Source organism: Grammomys surdaster, unplaced genomic scaffold (genome assembly GCF_004785775.1).
Source record: "Grammomys surdaster isolate TR1022 unplaced genomic scaffold, NIH_TR_1.0 142, whole genome shotgun sequence".
Taxonomy (NCBI): Eukaryota; Metazoa; Chordata; class Mammalia; order Rodentia; family Muridae; genus Grammomys; species Grammomys surdaster.
Genome location: NW_021604600.1, coordinates 3,543,960 through 3,565,120, shown reverse-complemented (window position 1 = coordinate 3,565,120; position 21,161 = coordinate 3,543,960). Strand labels below are relative to the sequence as shown.

Genomic DNA, 21,161 nt, shown 5'->3' with positions numbered 1-21,161 from the left:
TGGCCAAAGTGCTGAGTCTAAGTAACTGAGTTCTCAGGTATGCATGGGTCATTTGTATCAACCTCCCTATGCAAGGCTCAGGGAACATCACAGAAAATATGTAAGAGCCAGTCGATGTGGAAGACAACTGGGAAACACTCACATCTGGACATGGCGTGGCTGTTGCATACATCAACCCACAGAAGCTGTGGTTATCTACACAAGATCAAGCCAATCACAATACCAGCAAGGATGGGGGGGAGGGATGGAGGAACAAAGCCCGATTTCTAAACAAGGAGCAACTGGCAGCTGGTGGCAGCTGAGGGAGGGAGATTCACTCTCTTTTGGGGACGTGGCCCCTGGTAGGCTGCTCCTACACCTGTGGATGGCCCTCCAAACGTGGGAAATGTTCACTGGAGGGAGGAGGTTATTAATAACAACAAAAAGAACATGAAGATGGGGTTAGACGGCAGACTAGAAGCATTTGGAGGAAGGTAATGGTAGACAAATACGATCAATATATACTATATAAAATATAAATGTGCAAAACTTTCAAAAACTAAATAGAAAATATCATTATTTAAAAAGGACTTGTGTCTGTGCTGTGCAGGCACTGTATAGATAGGGTGGTTGCCATGCTAATATGATAAGGTAAACTGTACATTTCTTCCCTCTTTATTTATACATGGTACACATATGGAGGAACTTCTAGGTATCTCTTTCTCTAAGTAAATCAGACATGCCAACAAGGCCTGCAGGTAAGACAACCTTTCCGGTAACCATGAGTTAACTCTCCAAATGGCTCCTCTCTTGCAAGTTTGCAGGACTGGGCGACACATCTGGAACACAATGGCCTCGCAGCAACACATCTGGAACGCAATGGCTTCACACTTGCGTTTGCCCTTATATCATTTTCACAGGTCTTAACAAAATGTTTGTGTCACCTTCTGTCATCACTCTGCAAATGACACAGCGCTCCTTGAGAGTGCGTTTTTTTCTGGGCCAGATCTGATCCTGTGGACCTGGGGGAGGAAGGTGCAAAGCCCCAAGGCTGGCTCTTTTCATCTTCTGAAGGGAGAGAGCAGACTCCTGGCTGTGTTCTTCTGTTTAAGGGGACTGAGCTACGTTCCTAGCCAGATTGTGCAAAATATTCAAAGTCGGCGTTGGAAAACAAAACTGCATTAATTCCAAACCACCGTTGGCACCATGAAAGTGGCAAAGGATTACTCTGCTTTAAATGATCATAGAGGTGTTTGTGATTCTGTTTTGCTTTCATGATGGGCTGTTATTCTGCCTGCGATTTATTTAATGTTGCATCCCCAGTCTGCGAGAGAACTCTCAATTATTATAACAGTTTCCATGGAAACATATGATCTATTCTCTCTTATTTGCTCACTATCCCCCAATGATCCACTCTCCCACCACACTCCCCAAGCCCACCCCAACCTCAATTCTTTCCAGAAGCCCCCATGGAACTTCCATTTCCACCACCAATTCTCCAGCCTATATTGTTCAGTGATCAAAAGCATGTGCACGGTACACTGACTTTTGAGTTAACAAGGACAAAAATAAGAATGGTAAATGAGCCCAGGGAGACTGGAAAGAAGCAAATTCAATTAGTGAAAGTTCACATATGGAGGCTGAGTCAGCAAGGGGCCACAGAAGTGGGCAAACTTGGATGGACGCAAGACTTCCCAGTGTTCATCCTTTTAATGTAATTTTAATTGTGAGCCATGTAAATACGAGGCTGGCTTAAAAATATAATTAGAGAGGAAAGAAATGAGAAAGGACTGTGAGTGATTACGGAGTTTCTTGGGTGGTGGCAATGTTAAGGCTGCGCTGATCGGCGTGACATGACAAATTAGAAACCATTGGATTGTGTCATTTTCATGGGGAGAGTATAATGATCTGAAAATCACATCTCAAAAAGCTGTGAGTGTGTGTGTGTGTGTGTGTGTGCGCGCGCGCACAAGCACATGTACACATGCACATGAACACGCGATGAGTGTCTCAGTTTTGTTTTCTATGAGTTAGAGGTCTGACTACACTGCCCATACAGCCTGACTCCTGAGCTGAAATAACCCTCAACTTCTTGAGTAACTATATGTGTACATCACAGTACCAGACCTAAAACTTTAATTTTTAAAACTCCTACATGAGGCTGAGTACTGTGTTGGTCCCCTATACCTCAGCACCTGAGAGGATGAGGCAGAGGGTTGAAGGTTCAAGGCCAGCCCAGGTTACATAAGTCAAAGGTCAAAGATGATACAAGACAAGACTTCCCACTGGCCTCAGCCTATCAGAATTTCCTCTTCCTTTCTTCTTCAGCATTGAAGAAACCGCTCCACTTTGCAATCTACCCCTCCTGACATTTAAAACACTCTGACGTTTCCTTTCATATCTCATCCCCAGGCTTCTATAGAGTCCTCCTTTCCCACCAAGTGGTGTCTCCCTTCCTGTTAGCCTTTCTTCCTAACTCTGTCTAGGCACAAGTCTCACTCTTTCACTGAATACATTTTACTAGCCACCTGCTACATGCCAGCTTCTGTGGATTGCAGCAGGCATCGGCCTTCCCAGCATCTCTAGATTCTTTATTACCATAGCCAAGTTCACTGGATGCCCTAATCCAACCCTAGTCAAATTCACCAGCCATTTCTCCACTCCACATCCAACTTGCCCATCGCTTCTTGAAAACTCATACAGTGGTGTGGACCACTGCCTACTGTCTAGCTTCGTGGGCCTCAGTGCTGCTTGGCCATCCCCTTGGGGGGTCTATTCTTCCTTTTCATTCTCATTCCCTACTGGGGTTCTTCAGACTCTGAGACAGCATTTTCAGATTCTATTGAATCTCAGCAGAAGACCTGTCCATGGGCAAGAGAAAATGCAAGCATGCAGCCTAGATATTGAACGAATTGGGTCCACAGATCCTGAAATCCAATGTTGAAGTAACCAGGGAAAGGACTTCCTCTTGGGTCACATAGATCTTAAAGCAGAAAAAGGGGCAGAGTGATATGAAAATCAGAGTGTCATCTAATAATGGTTTCCAGGAGAGAGGAAAATAGAATGAAGAATGCTGGGCAAAGTGGCACATGCCTATAATCCCAGCACTAGGAGGGAGGGCTGAGACAGGAGGATTATGGTTTGGAGGCCAGCCTGGGCTATGACATAGGCAAGACTCTATATCATATAGCAGGATGAGTAAGTGACTATTTTAAGTGGTTGGTCAGGGATGACCTCAGAGCAGTGGTGTCCAAGTAGAGGCATGAATTAGGACAAGGAGCCAGCTATGCAAAGATTTGATGGTGCCATTAAAGCTCCATGGGAAGAAAGAAATTGGCTTGACAAAGGCACCCAACAGCCACCATTGTATCTAGAATATGCTGGGTGAGGAGGAGAAAACAAAGCAAAGAAGTCAAGCAGCAAAGAAGGGTCAATGGGAGCCATAGGGGTTAGGTAAGCTAAAAGTGAGAACGGAGCAGGGAAAGGATCTGGACTGTGGCTGGGGAAAAGCCTAACCTAAGGTTCATTTGTGAACAATTACTCTAGCTAAGCGAAGGGTGTTCTGACTACAGTTGTGAGGTGGAGAGGGACACCAGTTATTAGCTTCTGATGAGGTTTAGCTGAGGACCATGCTGTTGAAGATGGAGTAGTTAGCCGGTGCTGAATAGGCTTTGATGGACCAAACAGGATTGATTAGTGGATTTTATGCAGCATGGATGGGCACAGGGGTGGTGTAAGGACAAAGATGGAGAACAGAGGGGGATTGGAGGATAACTCAGTTTTCTGGCTTATGTTTCAGAGAAGAAACAGAAATTTATATTTTTTTGCACACCTGAGTTCACGGGATGAGATTTATGCCAGACATATTTGTGGCACACTAAGGGATTCAAAGACTCCGAACAACACTAAACAAGTCAGGAATACTTATAACACAATCTCAACTCTGGTAACACAGCATCTCGCGGTATCCATAAAAGCATCCAGGATCTCTCTATGAGTCCCACAGACATCCTTCAACTGTGCTGCTGCTCAAAGGGAAGCGTTCCCATTCTCAGCTGCCACCGTGAGCTCTTCCAAGAGCAAACCGGATCGTGTCACTTCCCTGCTTAAAAACTTTCAATGGCTCCCCACTGCACTGTGAATAAATTCCACACTTACCTTCTTAGCTCATCAGCATCAGCACGGCCAACCCGGCCCATGCTTCCCTCTGCAACCTCATGGCATCCCACTCATGTCACTGAGGGCTCAGTGCCTCTGATGACCCCTAGAAGGTCCTCTTGCTCATGTCACCATGGACCCAGTGCCTTCTGACTGCACTGAGAATGCACCAAGCTCTGCCTACCTCAGGATGCTGGCACTGCTGTTCCCTCTGCTGGACCAGCCTCTCCTTGCTCTGGAGTATATTTAGAGACTCGTGTATTTCAGGCTGTCCTTGAACTCACTATCCAGCTGAGGAGGATCACTCTGCCTCTAGCACCTGGGGCCCAAATTTTATGTTTGGTTATGCAATGCTAGGGACCGAAATCAGAGCTTCATGCATGCTAGGCAAGAACTCTGATAACTGAGCTACGTCTCCAGCGCCTCTCGCCTTGTTCTGAATGCATGGTTGACTCCTTTGAATTCTATCGGTCTCCTTCTCAGGTCATGTGAGAAGGTCCCTCTCAGTGTGTAGGCAACATGAACTATCCATCTGCTTCATGACATTCTGCGCAGGCTACAATCTAAGTTTATTTATGTCCCTCTTTCCCCACCATAGGAACAGCTGTTCCATCCAAAGTGGATGCAGCCACCAAGTCATACTGTACCTTGCCAAAACTGCCTTTCCCCAGCACCATCAGGAAGTTAAAATCAGTCAGTTTCATCCGGTCCCTGTTGCCATTGTTGTCAAATTTGGAGATAGTGTTAGCTGTCTTTTCTTCTGGAGCCTTGGTACCTTGGCCAATCTTGGCTCTCTGGAGGAAAAAGAGAACACAGGATGAGGGCTGGGGACACTCTGGTAGAAAGACTTATGGACTCAGCAGATGCTGTGGCTCCTACAAGCCAGGCACCCATCCTGTGCAATGTATGACTGTACATCATTCTGCAAATGTTCAAGGTTGAGGCCATCCTGAGCCCCTGTTTCTCTCTTTATCCCTCGAACTGCATTCTTGTCCAAAAGTTGTCATGTCCCCCTTCTTGTGGGCTCTGGAATTCATTGACTTATTTCCCTCTCCATCAGCACTGCCTGTTAGTAGCCATCTGTCACCTAGATGGTCCACATTGGTTCCTTCCCTACAAGTCTTCACAGTAGCCAATAGGAAGTGTCTCATACAACTGAGTCACCTGCTGCCAAAAATGCTGTGTCTTGCATTTGTTGCAGAGTAAGCACTCGCTCCCCTAAAGCCTCTATAAGAGCCCTTCCCAGTTGCTAGACATAAACAGATGCTAGTAATTTCTGTCCTCACTTGCTTTGCTTTCTTCACAGACTTATTTCATGATTTTTGTTCTCCTTCCCCACTGAAATGTAAGCTTCCGGAGGGCAGGGGCTTTGCCGGTTTCGTTTTTACTGATTCTCTGGTATCTGGATGAGTATGTGGAATAGGACAGCACAGTTGACAAATGAACCCTTCTGTACCTCTGTCCTCTGCAAGGTGAGGGTGACAGTGCCAAACGTTCTTTGTGGGCAGACCCCAGTAAATGTCCACCGTTATCATTGTTTCCTTATTTCATTTCTTTCTCTGACTCTCTCTCTTCCTCCTTCTCTCTCTCCCTCTCTCTCTCCCTCCCTCTCCCCATCCCTCCCTCCCTCGATCGATCTCTCACTCTGTGTATGTGGTGGTGGTGGTGGTGGTGAGTGGGTGTGTGTGTGTTAGAGAGGGGGTGGTAAGTGTGGGTGTGAGTATATATGTGCCTGGCATAGTACACAAGCGGAGGTAAGAGGGCAACCTTGGGTGTTAGTCCTCATCTTCCACTTTGTCTGAGGCGACACCACTCTTATCATTTGCCACCATGTGCACCAGGCTGGCTGGTTCTTGAGTTAGTTAGGAGACTAGGGAGTGTGCTGTCTCCGCCCCTCATCTCTCCATGGAAACACTGGGATTACAAATGCATGTAATAAGCACACCTGGCTTTACATGACTTTGTGGAGAGTCAAACCCAGGGTCTTGTGGTTGCACAGGCGCTTTAGGAACTGAGCTGTTCCCCTATCAACCCCTTTCTGAGGTTCTGAATGCCAATGAAGTTGACTCATCTGACCAAGGAGCTCCCACTGGGTGTCTGTTATACACCTTGCCCTGCTGTAGGTGCTCAGGGTAGATCAGGAAGCAAAAGAGATACTGATGCTCAAAGAAGGCACATTGTGCAGGGTCTGCATCCTCCATGCTGCATTCCAAGAACTGTGTCAGCTTCAACCCAGGCAAAGAATCTGTATTGGCAACAGAGCAACACTTGCAGGTGAGAAATCCAAGCACACGGTGTGAAGTAATCGCTGACCCAGCTGTGTGGAGCTCAAGGGCCAGGCAGAGGTTCAGAGACAGAACCATCGGGCTACTAGGACCTCGCCAACTGCATCAAGGTGTCCTGGCTGTTTCTGAGCATGCCTTGCTGCCTCTAAAAGGTTTATCAAAAAAAACACAGTGCCAGCCCACTCAGAAGGTCAACCTGGTTGATGGCTGTTAAGTTTGGAGGCCATGAACAAGGAGCTGTAGTTACAAGATGGCACTTGTGAGGACTGTGCTGGATTCATGTGTTTTCAGTGTAGGACATGGACTCTGTCACTGTGGGAAAGCAGAAAAAGAGAGGTTTCATTCTGAGCCACTGGGTACCTGCAGGTCTTTCCACCCATGGGAGAAGTACCTTTGAGGGTTGGGTGAGCAGACAGAGGAGCTGAGAAGTTGATTTTAGGGTGTGGGGAGCCATGCTCCTTCCACACAAAGGCCATATCGGATTTGTTTCCTCCTCGTGCACTACATATGCCACTACTGACATTCAGTGAACTAGACTGCAGAGCTCCCAGCACTTTCCGTCTTCTTAATTAGTGTCTCAAAACATTGAAGTTGGGACCTTGAGAGATAGCTCAGTTGGTAAGATGTTTGCCTTGCGAACACACAGATCTGAGTTCCTGCCTCAGAATTGACATTAATCAAAAGCTGGGCATGGTGAGACATGCTGGTGATCTCAGTGCTGGGAGGTGGAGACAGGAGGATGGTTCCCTGGAGCTCACTGGACAGCAGCTTAGCCTACTCTGTGAGTTCCAGGCCACTGAGTGACCCTGTCTCAAAATAAAGGTGGATGGTGTCTGAGGAAGGACACTTAAAGCTGTCTTCTGGCTTCCATGGGTACAAAGAAACACCTGGACCAGCACACACATGCACCCATACACAAATAAATAAAAATAGATAAAAAAATTGAGATCTAAGCAGTAAAATGAACAGATCTTAAGTGCATCCTTCTGTGGATTTTGACAGTAAACACTTACCCATGCCTCAAACAAGATACAGAACAAGTCCAACTCCCCAAGGAGATTTGCAGCTGACCTCTCACCACCAACGAAGGCAACCTTTGCTCTGGTTTCTATTCTTATAGGTCAGATTTCTCTATTCTTGAATTTCATCCAAATAGAATCAAAGTACATAAACCCTTTCACGTCCTCCTCCCTCCTCTCAACAGAATGTTCTTGAAACCCCTATACAGGGTTGTACAAACCAGGAAATCCTCACTGGGTTGCTGAGAATTCATTGATCTTTCTCCTGTTGGTTGGTGTAAGTGCCATTTGAGGCTACCAATGAAGCAATTGGCCCAGTCTTCAAACTAGTTGCTTGGTAGTAAGTTAATATTTAAGCCTAAGACACTCAACACAAAACACACATGGGTTAAGGGCAAAAACATTTGAGAGACAGGGGCATGGTGTCCCAGTGAAAGGGGGAGATGAGTCAGACTTGAGACCATCTCATCTGGGTGGAGACTTCACCTAAGAAAGGAGCCTGGACAAGGGCTGCATGTCTTTCTTGGACCACATCCTCATGCCAGCCTGAATCCTCCCTCTAGCCTCCTGGGCTTTACCTGACTGATACAAGCCTCCTTCCCTGTCTCATTGCTTTGTCGCTGTGTCTCCTATTACTTGGTAGCTGACTTAGGATACTTTGGACTTCTTGCTTCTCTCCCAACTTCTGCCCAGCCGTTGTGCGCATGCACATCCCCTGGGAGTTCCTAGAACATGATCCCCATTGAAACGAAAGGGGAGAGCTCTTGCTTTGTCCCCTTGGATGTGCTGCAATTGACTGAAATTGGGCTTTCCCCCCTTTTACTTGATTTTTATTTTATATGCATGCGTGTTTTATCTGCACATGTCTCAGTGCACTGTGTGCATGCAGTGCCTGTGGAGGCTGGAAGAGGGCATCAGATCCTCTGGAATAAGAGTTACAAACAGTTGTGAGACACATAAGGGTGTCCTGAAATTTGAACCGTGTCCTCTGAAAGAGCAACCAGTATTCTTAATCATTGAGCCATCTCTCCAGACCCCCAAATAATCAGGTTTTATAAATATTTGGGGAGAGGGGTGGTCCTGTGTTTGTGTGCTGTGGTTTAGTTAAGGTTCCTGTGCTGGAGTCTTGGTCCACAGTAAGACATGAGAGGCAATGTAACCTTTAAGAGGTGGGACCTAGAGGGAAGTATGTGTGCCTGGGATGCCAGGATGCCACCCTTGGGGGAAAAATGATGCTGGTGTCATGGAGTTCTTTCTCCCCAAAGCAGCTTTTAGAAAGCAGTCACCTGTGTGCTGAGCCTCTTCTGCATGCATCCATTTCTTTTTCTGTTTTTTTTTTTAATGGTCGGACCCAGACAAGGTGGTTCTCATCAGAGGTCACACTGATAGGACCATCCAGCCTTTAAGCCTCCAAAGTGTCTGAATGTGTGTGTGTGTGTGTGTGTGTGTGTAACCCTTTATTTTAAATTACCTACCTTCAGTACTTGGTTACAGAAACAGCCTATTAGTTCAGTATCTAGAATCTAAATAAAAAGTCTATTCTGCCCAACATTTACTGTTACTTTAATATTTAAATCAGATGCCAACTGTTGAAGATCACCAGAAGCCTTATAAAGATCTAGACTTGGGATGGAAGTGAGGCTCAGTAGTTGAGCACTTTCCCGACATGCTCGAAGCCCTGTGCTCTCTCTTTACTGCTAAAACCAAAACTACAAAACCAGACTCCCAGCCTCTTCTAAGCAAGAGGCTTTCTCTTTAGAAGAAAGCCTGGCAACATTCTACTGAGTGGGCTTCCTCCTTATTATCTACATGGTTCCTGAAAGCATGGGGCGGGGGGAGCTGTTCCCCTTACCCTGTGAGCCTTCTGAGGACAAGAACCTATCACACATCTCTCTACAGATCCCAGAGTTGCAGGTGCCTCACAGGTCCTGCATCAAAGAGAAAGCAATGCTAAATGAAAGTCACAGAAGAAACAACCATCCACCAGTGGCTGTCTTTCAAGTTTCCAATTTGGAACCAGTGAAGCCTGTGCAGGATGGAAGTAGAAGGCCATTCCTTCCAAGTGGAGTGTGTCACTTGCATTATGTCCTAGCGAACCACAAAGGCTCCAAGTTCTGTCTATGATGATTAACACCTGTTCTAACTTCAGGCCCCTTTGTACCCCACCCCTCCAAGTGTACTCCCAGCTACCTCACAAAGCCAGGAAGCATGAGGTGTCTGGAGAGGCTCCCAACTACCCCAGGAGGATGTGCTGAGCTTGGCTGATTCCCAGGGAGGATCTGGCAACACCATTACCAGTATTCGACACCTGAATGCTTATGATGCACCAGGTGCTTCTAGAGGCATGATGTCATTCATTCCTCATGTAATCTTTCCATAGTGTCAGAATCCCTGTGTTACAGATGTTACAGAGTTGAAAGCTTTGGGCTGCTGCCCACCCCCCTCCTCACTCATCTCATTAGGGGTAGATACCTCCCCTAGTGAGTGAAGAGTAAGGCCCAAGCTCCTGTCCCTGGGCAGGGATACTTAGCAAGGAAAGTCCAATAGTTTTCTTTTATTAGAGGGTTGGGGGGAGAATGAGCAAGTCTAGCTGCTTGTAGCAGCAGCAGCTTGATCTGACAGTCACTGCCAGTAGCAGCAGATTCACACAGCCACAGGAACAAAACGTTGAGGGGAAATCTCCCCATACTCAACATGCACAGAGGACCCCTTGCCTTTGATTCCCAAACAATACAGTACTGGCCATTTAGAGGCCATTGCAATGTGATGTACATTCTGAGGCATCTGAATTGGTTTAAAGTACATGGGAGGACACACACACACACACACACACACACACAGAGTGGCATTCTGTGTGTCTCCAGATTTGGATATCTGCTGGGGACAGGGTTCTGGAACCAATCTGTCATTGGCATAAAGGAGGGACACTGTCCTTAACCCCACCCTTCCCTTCTTCATCACCTGCTCCTGACAAGGCTGGCAGGGGCCAGTTCCCAAATCGACTATTATCACTTGACTGACGTGATTTTGACATAGGGCCTCACCGTGTAGCCCAGGCTTGTTGCTAACTCTATCCTCCTGCCTCGGCCTCCCAAGTACTGGAAATAGAAAAGTACCTTTAAGCCGGGCGGTGGTGGCGCACGCCTTTAATCCCAGCACTTGGGAGGCAGAGGCAGGTGGATTTCTGAGTTTGAGAGTTCGAGGCTAACCTGGTCTACAGAGTGAGTTCCAGGACAGCCAGGGCTACACAGAGAAACCCTGTCTCGAAAAACCAAACCAAAAAAAAAAAGAAAAGTACCTTTAAACCAGGCTTTGGGCCCTTATCATTTAATCCTAGAAAACTCAAATCCTGGTATCCTGGAAAGTTCCTTCTTGGGCCTCAGTTTCTTCTTCTGAAAAAGAATAGCTGAGAGTGGTCCCAGTGTTGCCTTCAGAGGTGTGACAAGCAAGGTACTCAGAGCAACACACTGTGTCATGAGCATTTTGTTAAGTAAGAGAATCCTTAGTCTGCTGGGCGACTCACTCTGAACCACCCAAATTATAGTTTCTTCCCCAGCCCACAGACAAGGCCAGGGGCAGGGGACACCCTCCAGAGGATATTCTGAACTGTCTTCCCATTGCACCCAGGGCACCCCACCAAAGTACACTGTCACCCCAATTCTGGAAGCCCCTGTAACCTGTCACACATCACTCAGAGTTGTTCCTGATAAGAAGCTTGAAGGTAATTCCTGACTCATCCTGGGTTCTAATTGCTTACTGTGCGGGGATTACATTTCTCATGTTCAAGGTCAAGTAAAATCCCTGCTTGCGTCTGACAGCCATTTCAGTCTGTTGGAAGCTCTTTTTTTTTTTTTTTTAATCAACAACTATGGTATAGTGCGATTATAACTCAGCTGTAAACAAGTATTTGCAGGCTCCTGCTAGGGATAAAGGGACATATTTTGTTGCATGCAGATAAAACAGCCCTGTACTTCAAGCCAATTACTGTCTCAGACAAATGCTCTATTCGCACGCGTATAGAGAATGTTTTCTTTGGTGCTTGGAAATGTCACCCCTGCTGCCCCAGGACAGAAGAAATTATTTTGCGAAGCTGAAGCTTCATTTTCTACAAGAGAATGCCAGCCTTGTATTTTTGTTTTGTTTTGTTTTTGTCACCCATAATCATAACAGCTCCAGCCAGCAGATACTGCCAGCCCAGAAAGATTTCTCTGGAAGACTTGCTTTCCAGTTCTTTGCTGAAAATACCCAATTCACAACTCTGTGTGGTGGGAAGAAGGTTCTTTTTATCAAGTTATTCCGGATTACTCAGCCACCAAGAAAATGATGTTCAATGACCAAGGTCATTGTATATGTCAGTCACTTTGTCCCTGAGGCAAACACCTGATAGACATGACTCAAAGGAGAAACAATGCATTTGGCTCCCAGTTCCAGAAGGATCTGTTCACAGTCTCCTAGCCCTGTGCACTTGGGCAGAACATCACAGTGGTGGGAGTGTGTGGCAGGAACAACTGTTCACATCACGGTGAACATGAACCAGAGAGAAGACAGGAAGACCCTAGCAAGGAACAAGACAGCTACAAGGACCTAATTCCTCCAGCAGCTGAAGTTTCTAGAACTTCTCAAAACAGAGCTACCACCTGGTACTACGCGTTCAAAGCCTAAGCCTGTGAGAACACTTCAGATTCAAACTATGGCAGCGGAGGGAGGATGATTGGCAACCCCAAGGCCAATGTGTTTATCCCACTCATGTCCACAGAGACCCCACAGCATCATAGCATTACCACTGTCCAGACTATGTGGAGGATCCAGGCTCAAGACAAGAGCCCATGGGTACTCAAGTACTGTGTGTCTGGTTGAGGGTAGGAAGTTAACATGCTTCTTGGGGTAAATGCCAACCTTACTCAAAGCCATTGCAGTCAGATACTCTGAGCTCACCATCTTCCCCAAACTCGCCTGGAACTCATCCCTTGACCTCCACACTCTCCTCACTGGCCTTCTTACAGGCTCATATAGCTACTGGGCACTGTGTTTCCCACATGGAAATACTTTCAAGTCACGTGATGCACATCTGCCATGTATAGTCACACCCACCTTCCCCCAAATAGCTCCCTTTGCAAGACTGTCAGGTGTCTGCATACCTGCTACCTCACAATAGAGGGCAATAGGGAGCTGTGGTGCTTTGAATAGGTTTGGTTCCCCCCCACAGACTCATGTGTTTGAACATGCTTGGCCCATGGGGAGTGGCACTGTTAGGAGGTGTGGCATTGTTGGAGGAAGTGTGTCACTGTGGAGGCAGGCTTTGAGGTCATATATATGCTCAAGCTCCACCCAAGATAGTCTCCTCCTGGCTTCCTGTGGGAGACAGTCCCTTTCTGCTGCCCAAGAATCAAGATGTGGAACTCTCCATCCCTCCAGGACCATGTCTGCCTACATGCTATCATACTTCCCACCATGATGATAATAGGCTGAACCTCTGAAACTGTTTACCTTGGCCATGTTGTCCCTTCACATCAATGAAACCCTAACTATGACAGGGGCCCTAGTCCCAAAGACAGAAAAGGAAGTTATCTGAAGTAGGAACAAACAGCAGTAGAGTCCAAGGTCACACCCAACCTCATGGGTTGGACAAAATGATTATTTGTGAGGATTTGCCCACAGGAGTTACTGTAGAGTCACCAGTAGTCCGTCTACTTGAGAACAGTACAGACCCACAATAGACCCAAATTCAGAATTCAAGCAAAATATATCTCTACCTTGTCCACTTTTCTACTCCCATTATTATCATACCAGTCCAGATCAGCATCACAGAGACCTGGGCATGGAATGAACACTTGAGAAGAAATAACTAAGTCTGAACCAGCACAAAGAAGACAGAAGTTCTCAAAGTAGGAGGTTTTTGGGAGCTGGAACAGCACTGCAAAGGCTCAGAGTCATGAAAGATCTGGTGCCATGGACTGGATAAAAAGATCACAGTGATATGGTGTATCTGGTTCCCATAGAAACCATGGAAGAACAAAAACCTCACCTCAAACTTCTGCCGCAGTTCCTCATTGCCCTCACTTCCTTCCGGCGGTACGGGCACATTGAAGTACTCGCCTTCTTCCTGGCTTAGTAACTTGAACCTAGGGAGAGACAAGCGATTGGGATAAGTCCATGACTGTGTAACAGCATCAAACTGAGCAGGAAGTCTACCTCAAAACCTATGTTGAGGGCTGGGGAGATGGCTCAGTAGGGTAAAGTGCTTGTCATGAAACTCGAGTTCAAATCCCGGTAATGCACATAAAGCTGGGCATAGTAATGCCGACACAAGGGACCCTCCAGAAACAACTCAGCAGTCAGCTGGCCTGTGTACATAGCATTGAGCAACACACACTGCCTCAAACAAGGTGGAAGCTGAGGACTTCAGCACGTGGGCTGTGGCAGACATGCACCACCCTGGCACACACACACAGCTCTGCGAGCTATAGCATTCACAGAGCACGGCTCTCTGCTGAGTCATGCTAGCAAGACTCTCTGCTCTCTTTTCTCCCCTGTCCCCTGTCTGCTCCCTTCCATACAGGATCACAGATCTCACAGGCTTTCTCCCTCAGAGGCTGTCGGGGCTCTGTTTTTGGCTTCTGAAGCAACAGTGTCCCTGTGGGTGTGCTTTCAAGTCTTGGCATTGCTGAGGTCCCACCTCGCCTCTTTACTCTTTTGGATAACCTTGGATGCAAAGTCCATCCGAGCCTCGTATTTTTATCTGCATGTTGGAATGGAAGTCCTTTCTGCATAGAACTGAAAGGCGGTGTGTGTGGGAAACAAATGCAGCACCAGGCAGTTGGCAAATCCTCAATCAACACCATCAGGGTTGTCATCATTAACAGTACCATTGGTCATAATATCCATGGGAGCGTTTGTTTTGACCACTAGGATATTGACCACAGGTAATAAAATTTAAAAATAAAAAATGAGGAGGAATGGCAACATCTTCAAAGGTGAGGGCGAAGCTCCCAAACTCCCCCGCCCTGGCAGGTCTCCCTAAAAATTAGCATGTATGATATATTCACATGGAATCTTAATCTCAATTTTTTTCTCAATCACACATCTTAAGCAGTGTCCATATGAAGGGATAGACGAACCAGAGGCAGCAATTCAAGCCTCTGAGCCTCATACTGGATGCTCAGTTCACTCCCCCAAAGTTCTAAAAGATACAAAACCCCAGGAACTTCTACAGGTGACGTGATCATGAAAGAATACCTTGTGCTGTGCGGCAAGCTTCGCCATTCATAAGCTTCATGTGAGTGCTGCCAAATCTGCACGTTATTTTGACTTAGTGTTTTTTCATGAAAATAATTGGAGTTCTCAAAAATAACAGTAAGTTCACATTTAAAGTCCATTATCTGGCTTGAAGGTGAAAGTTAACATATACGAGGATCTAGATTTACCTGTTGACTCAGAAAATTAAACAAGAAGGTGGAGTGGGGAGAGAGAAAGAGAGAGAGAGAGAGAGAGAGAGAGAGAGAGAGAGAGAGAGAGATTCCATCTATTTCTTTAAGATAAATCCAGTCACGTCCTTGGAGTAAAATGACTGTTAAAAAAGAAAGATGTGACTTTCTTTGATGTGCTTCGTATGTGAGCATAAGAACCTGAGTTCAAATCCTCAGCACCAAAGAAAGGAGCTGGAGCCCTCTAATCAAAGCCCTGGATTAGAAACAGAAGGATCTCAAGGATTCTTAGCTAACTGGTGAGCTCCAGGTTCAAAGAGAGAGCCTGTCTCAAAACACAAGGTAGAAAACGATTGAGGTACACACACACACACACACACACACACACACAGAGAGAGAGAGAGAGAGAGAGAGAGAGAGAGAGAGAGAGAGCTGGTTCCTCCTTGTGCTCCCATTGTGACGCTTAGCTTAAGCACATGAGACCAACCCAACTACAGACTTAAATTTCTGAAACTGTGAGCCAAAATATATTTTCAGCCTTTAAGTCGTTCTGTTGAGTGGGTTTAGTCTAAAGAGGTGCAGCACTCCCATCATCTAGCACAAGGCTTTCCCCTTCCAGATGGAACCAGCAAAGGGTGAGTGTTCCAGCATCTTAGGCACCTACCCTCAGGACCTTCCCTACACAGTACTAAGAAGAGACGTGGACAATCACACTCTGACTATTAGCATCCAAAGTCATGATGAGTCTCACACTTCAGAAAATACAGTTCGTTAGCTTTCATAGGTAGTGAAAACCTCAGCCACTGACAAGCCTGGATCAGATGAGCAAGGTGTAAGTGAGGGTCCCATCCCCCACATCCAGGAGGCTGGGGAGGAACCAGCTCTTGGAGCAGGCCTGCCATAAGAAGTGTAGGAAGGACAGACCCAGACTATATGCACTTCTGCTGAGCTCAGGAAAGGACGCTGTACCCTAGAAGAAAAGAACAGGGACCCTCTCCAGGTTCACAATGTGCACAGAACTTTACAGTGTGTAAAGGAGGACACCTCTCCCTCATGAGGGACTCTTGCCTGTGTAGCCATCTCTACCTGTGGTCCCCTACAGGATATCTGGTATGCATGAGATTACAAAAGGCTCCTGACTCTCTTGTCTGGATCTGAGGGACTAGGAAATGGACACACATCACCTCTGTGCTCATCGTTCTATGAGAAAAGATAAAGGTGGCACATGAAACCCAGCCATCCAATGAAAGAAACATGGATGCCGTAGATCAGACAACCCAGGAGAACAGCTGCGGGAGGAAAGTCCTGTAAAATGTCTAGTTCATGTTTTCAGTGAGAGTCAAGAGAGACAAAAAGGGAACAATCTGAAATTAGGAAAGATTGTTTTAGAAGAAAACTCCAATCACTGAACTTCAAAATTCACTGGAGACAGTGAACACAGGATGGGTAATTCAGACAATTAGGGAATTAGAGAACGGGGTGGGATAATGTCTTTGCCCGCCGCCTTGATATTTATCATATTAGGTTAGAGTTGCACACTAAGAAAAAAATATGAAGAAAAATGGCATTTTACATGAATGGGTAGAATTTCATAACATACACGTTGGGGAAACATTCATATCCTCATTATTGAGAGTTGTTTTTCTCTGCAGTGCTGGAGACAAAACCCAGGCCTTTGTGCTTGCTGGGCAAGTGCTCTACACTGAACGACATCCCTTATGAAAAGTTCTTAGGAATCAATGAGAAAAAAAATACAAACCCTGATAAACAAATAGCAATCTGCAAATGGCTTAGCATAATTGGAACTACAGAATGTGTACAGTCCTTGGGTTGAGTGTTTGACATACACATTCCTAAGAGCTGACATGTAAGGATGAAATAATACTGACATGCATTCATCAGATGGAGATCTTCTTTTAAAAATACAGGATGTATTAGCAAACATTTTATTGACACCTACATTCTCAGAGCCATCAATTTCAGTCTTGCAGATTTATTAGGACATAATTAAAAGTGTATACACATAAGAGTTGAGCTTATTGCCAACTTGTTGTTGTGAGGTTTTTTTTTTTATAGATATGCATTTCCTGCCTTAGAAGAAATGACTGTCTGATGGAGGCAGATCTACAGAATGGATCACACGAAGTTGTAAGAAATGATGTCTGGAGCTGGCTGGTGGTGGTGCATACCTTTAATCTCAGCACTTGGGAGACAGAGACTGACAGATCTCAGTGAGTTCAAGGCCAGCCTGGTCTACAGAGCTAGTTCCAGGACAGCTAAGGCCACACAAAGAAATCCTGTCTTAAAATAAACAAACAAACCAGAACAAAGAAAGAAGAAATGACAGCAGCTCAGATAGCTCAAAGGACAAAGAACTTGCCTGTCAATCAAGAGGATGGGGTTAGGAGCCCTAGTACCCACATAAAACTGAACCCTGCATCTGTAACCCTACCTTCCTAGAAGCTCAGAGGTCACGTAGCTAGATATACCCAGCAATGAACCAGAATCTGTCTCAGACAAACTGAAAAATGATGACCAACACCAGAAATTGACCTCGGACCTCCACATCACATGCATGCTACAGCACACAAGCACCACCCCTGCATGAGTATTCATGCAAATGAACACGCGTATGTACATACAATACACACTACACCCAAACACAGATGCTTTTTAAAAATGATATAGTCAAGGTTATTGAGTGATGGAAACAGGTTCATAATTTGTGAGGCTTTACTTTTATTTGACAAAGTGCATCAACAGAGAAGGAAGAAGAAGCAGAATAGGTCTCCTCAACTTCCTCACTCAGAACACAGACCAACAGCCCTCCTCCTGGCTGACCTAGCCCTCGCTTCACAAGCTGCTTCAAGAAGTCTGCAGTTCACCAGGCACAGGCTGGCCTCAGGGCCTTGGAGTAAGCTGCTTTCTCCCTAGATAGCAGCAGGACCCAACCCCACCTCCCCTTAGCCCCGTGCTAAATGTCACCTTGCCAGTAAATTCTTTCCTGAGAAAGGACCTGAAATCTACATCCCAACCTTGCTCCCAGCACTCCCCAGATAGCATTTACTTATCAGTCTGGAGCACTACACGACCCTCCACTCCCATTGTGAAAATGGTACTTTTTTTCCTCTACCTAGAGAGAAATCTCCCCGAGGCTGAAGATTTGTATCTGTTTTGTTCTCTTGTGTCTCTTGAGCACAGAGGGTTCTGCTTCTGTGGATTTCCATGGAAAGAAGGGCAAGTGACTGTATGGATGTCATTAATGAGGTTACAGAGGGAAACATCAACTGTGACAATTATGACATCATGTTGTTTGTTAAGGGGGAAACATCAACTGTGGCAAAGGTGACGTCATGTCGGTAAAATAGACCTGGAGGAGTTACACAGAAAGTGATATTGCTACATTCATAGGAAAAAGAAAACACCACTAGAAATGAAAATAAAACATTTCTGACATTTTGACTGAGAGATCCAGGATGAGTACTATGCACTTAGCTTAAGCGAACAAAATGAAAATATAAAAGCATAACAGGTTCACAAGCCATGAAGATGTGCAGTTCACCAATGATGAAATGTACATCCTACAGACAACAAATACAATTTTTATTCAAATGCCTATAGACTATTTAGGATCAGTGAATGTAGACTAAGTTTACCTGAAAGAAGGGAAATGAGACAAACTACAAGGGGCTGGAAACGTGGCTCTGTAGTTAAGAGCACTGGTTGCCCTTGGAGAGGACCCGGGTTCAACTCCCAGCACCCACATTGGCTGCTCACAACCATCTGTAACTCCAGTTCTAGGGGATCAGAAGCCTTCTTCTGACCTTCACAGATATCAGGGATGCGTGTAGTACACATATGTGTAGGCCAAACCCTCATAAACATGATATAATAAAGTAAATAGATATAACTTTTTTAATAAGAAAAAAAGGAAGCGCATCTCCTGTCTAAACCATTTTATTGCAACTTGACACAGGAACAGATATGTGAAGACTTAATTTACTTCTCTCTCTCTCTCTCTCTCTCTCTCTCTCTCTCTCTCTCTCTCTCTGTGTGTGTGTGTGTGTGTGTATGTGTATGTGTGTGTGTGTGTGTATGTGTATGTGTGTGTGTGTATCTGAGTATGTGCACCATGTTCATACAGGTCCCCCAAGAAAGCCAGAAGATGGTATTGGATCTTCCCAGGAAGCAGAGTTACAGGTGACAATCAGTCATCTGATGTGAGTTCTGGGAACCAGGCTCTGTAAGAGCAGCAAGTGCTCTTAACTGCTGAGCCATCCTCCTGGCCCCACGAGCAAATATCTAAGTGCAAAATTCATTCTCAAGGTTAAAGACTATGCCTACAGGTGATTTTGTAAGAATGGAAATGAAAAACACATTTCCCAGATGCAGAAAGAGCAACAGAACTCAGGATGTGACACATCAAAACCTAGAGAAATTGCCTATTCCCACAATAGCGTTTGTTATTCTTAAAGAACTGGGCAAGGTACGAAGAGAAAAACAAATAACGAAATACTTAACTGGAGTTCAAAGACAAATGCAAAATAAACAGACAAAGAGAGGAAAACAGACATAGAACTGAGACAGAGTCCCAGAGCAGATTCTTTGGAGAAAACAAACCAAACAAGTAATACAGATGAATCTCCAGCCAAACCAAGAGGAAGGGGAACAGCACAAATAGACACAATTAGACACACTGGGGAGGGTTTGGCAGAAGGTACAGAGCTGGCAGTGAAGAGGCAGATGAGTGGCCGGGGGCAGGTGCTGCACATCTGGAGGTTTCCACAGCTGCCCCTGTGGGTTCTGCCGAATGGCTTTAAGTCACAGTCAAGCATCACCGGATGACCAGCACATACTCTGTGGACTTCCTCGTGATGTAGGCATCATAGATTGTACTAACCCAAATCTAGGTGGCAGAGCCCACTGCATTCCTGAGCTCTGGGTCTAGCCTACTGCTCCCCGAGGCAAGTCTGTACAGCATGTTCCTGTAACTGAATGCCAGAGGCACTTGCTGCACAACAGTATTTGACCAGAGGAGTTTTTCCAGATCTGTTACTGATGTAGAGGAGCGCTGTCAACATCATGCAACACGTAACTGTATAAGGCAGCAGCAGGAAGGCTGGAGGGGCCCATCTCCTACTGGAGAAGGAACTGAGTTTACAAGGTGTCACGTGGCTTATTTAACATCGGAGAGTGTTAAAAGACTCTCTGGAGGCCTGGGAAGATAGCTCAGTCTGTAAAGTGCTTGCTACCCAAGCATAAGGCACCTGAGTTTTGACCCACAGCACCCATATTAAGCAAGCTGGGTGTGGCATCATAGGCCATTCAGTCCTGGGAAGAGGGACAGAAGGCACCTGAGGACTTTTCTGGCTAGTCAAGCTGAACTACCAGGTTCAGTGTGCCTTAAAAAAGTGTTACTAGTAATTCTACTGTTTTTTTTTTCTTTTTTTAGAGAGGGAGAGAGGGAGGGAGGGAGGGAGGGAGGGAGGGAGGGAGGGAGGGAGGGAGAGAGAGAGAGAGAGAGAGAGAGAGAGAGAGAGAGAGAGAGAGAGACTGACCTTCATATAACTCAGGTTGACCTTGAACTTCTGATTCACCCTGCCACCACCAGCCCAGTGCTGGGATTACAGGCCCATACCAACACATCTAGTATGTGAGGCATTGGGGAAGGAACCAGGCACTAGTGCATGCTAAGCAACTCATCTGATTATCATATCCAGGTCTCTTATGTCTTTTCATTGTCTTTCTCTTTGCTTGGGTTAAATGCATAGCTCTTGTTAAATTTCTCCCAGGAAAACGCTTTCAGTCAACAACTGTTTTAAGCAAACAATTGTCTTTTTGTTGTTGTCATTTAAAATTGTTTGAGTAGAGCAGGCAGGCACTACCCAGGCAGAAGGCTGTCCATGAGTGTGTGTGTGTGCTGAGCTAAATGCTCACATAGCAAAACTAGAGATGCAGAAAAACAATCAGCTTTGTTTCTGAAAACGGACTTAAATTCCTCATGCAGTTTAATTGGCCTGGGAAAGAAAGGAGTAGGGGAGTTAGAAGGAGGGCAGTTCCTGCATGGTCCTACCTTTATAGACTGTCACAAGATAGCAGCTTGGGGGGGGCATACCTGGTGCAGAGCTACTATCTCCTCATGAAGGAAACTCAGAAATTAGGAGTCCCAGAGGCAGAAGGGGAAAAACAAACAAACAAAAAACACCCAAAACTTCCTTTCTGAAATAAAGTTGCTTTACTTACCAAAAAAAAAAAAAAAAAAAAAAGCACCCAAAACAATCAAGGCTAGATGTGAC

At 45.7% G+C, this 21,161-nt stretch overlaps 1 protein-coding gene across 3 annotated transcripts in view; it reads right to left on the bottom strand.

The window, feature by feature from the left end:
• The window catches only part of Prkcb (protein kinase C beta), a 330,729-nt gene that overhangs the window by 82,550 nt on the left and 227,018 nt on the right, over window positions 1-21,161 (bottom strand). For all 3 annotated transcript variants that reach the window (XR_003710963.1, XM_028764304.1, XM_028764303.1), the window contains exons 8-9: window positions 13,467-13,563; window positions 4,785-4,931 (exon numbers count right to left, since the gene is read on the bottom strand). Coding sequence is in view for 2 of the 3 variants with exons in the window: in XM_028764304.1 (XP_028620137.1) it covers window positions 4,785-4,931; window positions 13,467-13,563 (244 nt within the window). In the remaining variant the exon portion in view is untranslated. The remainder of the gene's footprint in view (window positions 1-4,784; window positions 4,932-13,466; window positions 13,564-21,161) is intronic.